Raw genomic sequence first — 4,521 nt, forward strand, 5'->3', positions numbered from 1 at the left:
AAACATGAAACAGTATATTAACCATCATCAATTACAAACTATTGTGGAAATTCATTTAGATTGTAATATAAAAAATTCATGGTGGTCTAATGGTTAGTCTAACTCATATAATTATAAGGAGTAGTAACGTTCGAGTCTTTCCACTGTTATCATCGTTAAACCACAATGAAATACTCAAATCTTTATCTCAAAATAAACCATATTATATCACCATGAGTTGGTTTTGTTTTTTTCTTTCTTTGGAAAAGTTGGTTTTTATTTGCGGTAAGTGCTAAGTTTCCATAATAATATATGTGCCAAAACGAAAAAAACCCAAAAGTATAAGGGGTAATGTCGACGACTGTTACGCGCAAACACTTTTGCCCCCTAAAAAAAGAATAAAAAATATCTAAACGCAAGACTTTTCGTATGTCTGTTCTCATCTCATGTTGTTGTTTATAAAAGCAGAAACATCGTTTGGAGGTTTTACGCTAGACTCTGACCCAACGAAGACGTTAGAAAACAAAACAAAACAAAGAACAAGAAAAGAAGATGAAATTGATTTGGTCACCAGAAACTGCATCAAAGGCTTACATCGACACTGTTAAATCGGTAAGTTCATCATATATATATTATTCCGTTTTTGATTTCTGTAAAGTTTTCGAAAAAGAAAGAAAAATCTTTACCTGTTTCACGAAGTTATAGCTTCTTTCCATTTTTTAGGACATTTCTCAATAACCCAATTGTCTAAGTTTGACAACTTTTTTTGTGTACCATCTGAGAATTGAAGACGAAATGTTTGATCGATCTTTGCACGTCTTTATAGTTTGAGATTTTCGAGACATAAGGAATTTGAGTTTTGATCTNTGTTGTTTATAAAAGCAGAAACATCGTTTGGAGGTTTTACGCTAGACTCTGTCTCTGACCCAACGAAGACGTTAGAAAACAAACAAAGAACAAGAAAAGAAGATGAAATTGACTTGGTCACCGGAAACTGCATCAAAGGCTTACATCGACACTGTTAAATCGGTAAGTTCATCATGTATTATTCCGTCTATGAACTGCCAAGACTTTTGTAACGTTTTCGGAAAAGAAATTAAAATCTTCACCTGTTTCACGAAGTTATAGCTTCTTTTTATCTTCTAGGACATTTATCAATAAAACCAATTGTCTGAGTTTGACAACCTTTTTTTTATGTGTACCAACCATCTGAGAATTGAAGACGAAATGTTTGATCTTCGCACGTCTTTATAGTTTGAGATTTTCGAGACATAGGATTTGAGTTTTGATCTTTACACGTTATACGTTTTTCTGATTTTTATTTTTTGGGTTATCTTTGTGTAGTGTGAGAATCTTGGAACACCGGGAGCAGCGGAGCTAGTGGCAGCCATGGCGGCGGGATGGAACGCGACTCTAATTGTGGAAACATGGTCAGAAGGAGAAACCATAGCCATAAGCGTCGGCTTAAACGTAGCGAGTCAACACACAAACGCAAGACACACTTGTATTGTACCAAACGCAAGATCACAAACTGCTTATCTTCAAGCCATGACAGAACAGTCTTGCTCAAAGTTGCCGGAGACGATCATTATGAACGAGGAAGAAGAAGAGTTGGAGCACACGATGCAGATGCTACAAGCGATTGATTTCTTGGTAGTTGACTGGGATCAGAAGGATTTCGCAGCAAACGTATTGAGAAACGCTGCGTTCGGAAGCAGAGGAGCGGTAGTGGTCTGCAGAAGCGGTTACCGAAGAAGCACTTCGTGTTTCAGTTGGACTAAAGCGTTTAGTGACCGGAAAGTTGTGAGAACGGTTACGCTTCCGGTTTCCGGTGGTCTAGAAATCGCTCATGTTGCCGCAGCAAGAAGCTCTGGGAAGAGTGATAACAACAATAAAAGAAAATGGATCAAGCATATTGATCAAAGATCAGGAGAAGAACATGTTATTCGAAAGTAAGAAAAAAAAAGGTGTGGAGTGTTATGTTTGATACTTTTTTGTGTTCATCATTTGTTGTATTAAGAGTGTGGTTTGTACATAAAAATCCAATATACTGCAATTCTTATTGGAAGATTTTGATTGTTCTCGAGTTACATTAAATTCCAAGAAAATGACATAATCATCTAAGTTAAAAAGCTTTAGAGCCAACCTGGTCCATATTGTATGGTTTTAAGTTTAATCATCGTAACTACCACGGCTTCTTCTGGCAGATTTCTTGTCCGATAGAACTTTCTTGCTTTTAAGTCGTTTGTTGTCAGCTTTCGCAGCCCTGAAAATGTTAGAATTTAAAGTTTCAAGATTCGAGGATTGAGTGAAAAAGATGGAATTATAACAAAAAGAGGATTTGGTTTAGGTTGAAAACTGACATCTTCACAATTTTCTTCTTCTGTTCTTCTGATGGTGGAGGTGGAACATATGAAGCCGCATCAATTATCGCCTGTTCAGTTATATGATTAAACCAAAACATCTCAGCTTTATACAAAACAAAACACACCATGACCAACACCCCCACTATTTTAATAGAGTCGGTTGGTATTGTATTACCTGTAGTTTTTCAAGTGCATCGTCAATGTTGCCTCTGCAGAGAAACATACAGTCAGAAAGGGAAAATTTCTTGAAAATGGAATAGGAAAGAGAAGATTGTTAGGTTACTGACTTCTGCGTTCTGGTTTTGGTTGAAGAAATCACAAGTTCACCGTCCTTGTTAATCCGATTCTTCTCCTGTTCAGAAACAACAAAAGCTATTTACACAGACGCATAGAAACGTAAAGCTTAAAGACTCTATTCTACTTGTATATTTTGAGACCCCTACAAGATAAGATCCAAATACCAATCTACACAATTATCTGTACTTTCTCCATAAAACACGATAGAGATAAGAACAAACCGTCAGCAAGATTTTCTGTCTGATCCTGTCACTTAGCCAGGTTGCGTTTTTAACATTGAAGCGCATATCAACTTTGGTATTCACTGAAAATGAACACAAGAAGTAAAATCATAAGCATTGATACATCCAAACCAAGTAATCCTAAAACCACAATGCAAAGAACTGTAAAAAGACTTGTGAGAAGAAAGGTCACACACATTTGTTCACATTCTGGCCTCCAGGACCACCGCTTCTAGCAAAGTTAAGTGAAACATGGTCTGCAAAACAAAGATACACATCAAACTTCTCAACAAAACATAAACCAATTAGCTTTTCGCCAAGCTACTACAAATTTGAACCTTCCCTTTCTTGTTGCAGTCAGATAAAGTAATTGAATTTGAGTTTAATGCATACAGATGAATCATTGGATCTATAATGGATAAAGAAAAGCTTTAACCTAGAGTGATTTGAGGAGTAGGTTCATTGCCAGCGGAATTAGCTCTTTCCTCTGCTTCATGAAGCATCTGTTGAACCTGTGACAACCGTGAAGAAACTTTCCGATCACCACCGCTTCCACCGGAGGTCGACGACGCCGCACAACGGATGGACCCGAATCGGGAAATAGAGTGGATTGGAACAATTCGGGGAGTGAGACGGAGACATGGCAAAAGGGATTGACACGATTTCGATGAAGAGTGAAGGAAAAGTGGATGATGGATGAACTCGCGTAGAATCATGTTCGTCATCGTTCTGACTGCCGCCATTTTTTCACTTTCTCGGTACTTAAAGATTCTTCCGATGACAAATTGACGATGTCGAGAAGAATGAAGAAGAAGAAGGCGACCCTAATTTTGCGTGGCTCCCAATGTCCGGTTCAGTTTTACGGTTAATAAAAACCGAAGTTTTTTTGTGGTTATCTCTTTGTAAAATCCGGTCCAAATCGAAATTCAAACGTGATTTCCCGGTTCGCATCGACGCGATTATGAATTGACTTGGTTAATTGATACGGTTTGATCGACCAGTGTAGAACCCTGAAACTATTTTTGAGGATGGAATGGAACTGACCAATTGAGTCAGTGAATGAACATAAATGCAGGATTATGAATGAACAATCGAGTTCATCATTACAGAACATCACATTACTCTTTGACATTTCGTTTTCTTTTCCTGAACTAATTAAAAGCAGAAATTTCAATTGCACAAGCTAGTAGACGTGTAGAAATGTGGAATTACAGAAGATGGCATTGAATCTTCCAATTCTTTCGTTCATCCTTCAATTAATGATCCTGCAAAGTGCAAAGCAAACACACCAAGCTAATCAGAGAGGGTCAATTTGGAATCTCTATCTTAAATTTGACTTATTTACATGCATCAGTTGCAAACTTCTCAAGATGTTACAGCAGCAAAAGCTGTATATATATACATTCGCCTCTAAAACCCAGAAGGAAAATAAATAGACTGGATAAAAATGAGTAGATGACCATACCAGGCACACTCTTTTGCAGATCCTCCAACATTGCCTTTGCTTTTTTTAGTTCCTCCTTACTAAATAAACCTGTCAGCATACCGTGGAAAGTAATAGTATCAGGACACACACCACTAGAAACCATCTCCTGGAAAATGTCACGGGCGCCATTAAGATAACCCACTTGACAAAACCCATGAATCAAAGTGCTGTA

At 37.5% G+C, this 4,521-nt stretch overlaps 3 protein-coding genes across 5 annotated transcripts in view; 1 reads left to right on the forward strand and 2 right to left on the reverse strand.

Annotated features, from left to right (window-relative positions):
- LOC104703895 lies at positions 428-2,047 on the forward strand. 2 transcript variants are annotated; one of them, XM_010419986.2, is made up of 2 exons: positions 428-591; positions 1,324-2,047. In XM_010419986.2, the coding sequence occupies exons 1-2, from the start codon at positions 532-534 to the stop codon at positions 1,933-1,935; spliced, it is 672 nt and encodes a 223-aa protein (XP_010418288.1). In that variant the 5' UTR covers positions 428-531; the 3' UTR covers positions 1,936-2,047. The 2 variants fall into 2 exon arrangements, with proteins under 2 accessions (XP_010418288.1, XP_010418286.1); XM_010419984.2 differs by lacking the exon at positions 428-591 and adding an exon at positions 875-1,008.
- LOC104703894 (peptidyl-tRNA hydrolase ICT1, mitochondrial-like) lies at positions 1,757-3,676 on the reverse strand. Of its 2 annotated transcripts, XM_010419983.2 has the most exons (8): positions 3,300-3,676; positions 3,061-3,120; positions 2,864-2,946; positions 2,633-2,697; positions 2,521-2,554; positions 2,343-2,413; positions 2,126-2,245; positions 1,757-1,849 (listed from the first exon to the last, which is right to left on the reverse strand). In XM_010419983.2, the coding sequence occupies exons 1-7, from the start codon at positions 3,604-3,606 to the stop codon at positions 2,152-2,154; spliced, it is 714 nt and encodes a 237-aa protein (XP_010418285.1). In that variant the 5' UTR covers positions 3,607-3,676; the 3' UTR covers positions 1,757-1,849; positions 2,126-2,151. The 2 variants fall into 2 exon arrangements, with proteins under 2 accessions (XP_010418285.1, XP_019083663.1); XM_019228118.1 differs by lacking the exon at positions 1,757-1,849 and having other exon boundaries at positions 2,008-2,245.
- Positions 3,891-4,521, reverse strand: part of LOC104703896 (pentatricopeptide repeat-containing protein At1g64100-like) — a 3,208-nt gene continuing 2,577 nt past the window's right edge. Inside the window, exons 2-3 of the mRNA XM_010419987.1 lie at positions 4,329-4,516; positions 3,891-4,128 (exon numbers count right to left, since the gene is read on the reverse strand). Of these exons, the coding sequence (XP_010418289.1) occupies positions 4,109-4,128; positions 4,329-4,516 (208 nt within the window). The 3' untranslated portion in view covers positions 3,891-4,108. The remainder of the gene's footprint in view (positions 4,129-4,328; positions 4,517-4,521) is intronic.

The sequence above is a fragment of the Camelina sativa genome, chromosome 7 (genome assembly GCF_000633955.1).
Source record: "Camelina sativa cultivar DH55 chromosome 7, Cs, whole genome shotgun sequence".
Lineage (NCBI taxonomy): Eukaryota > Viridiplantae > Streptophyta > Magnoliopsida > Brassicales > Brassicaceae > Camelina > Camelina sativa.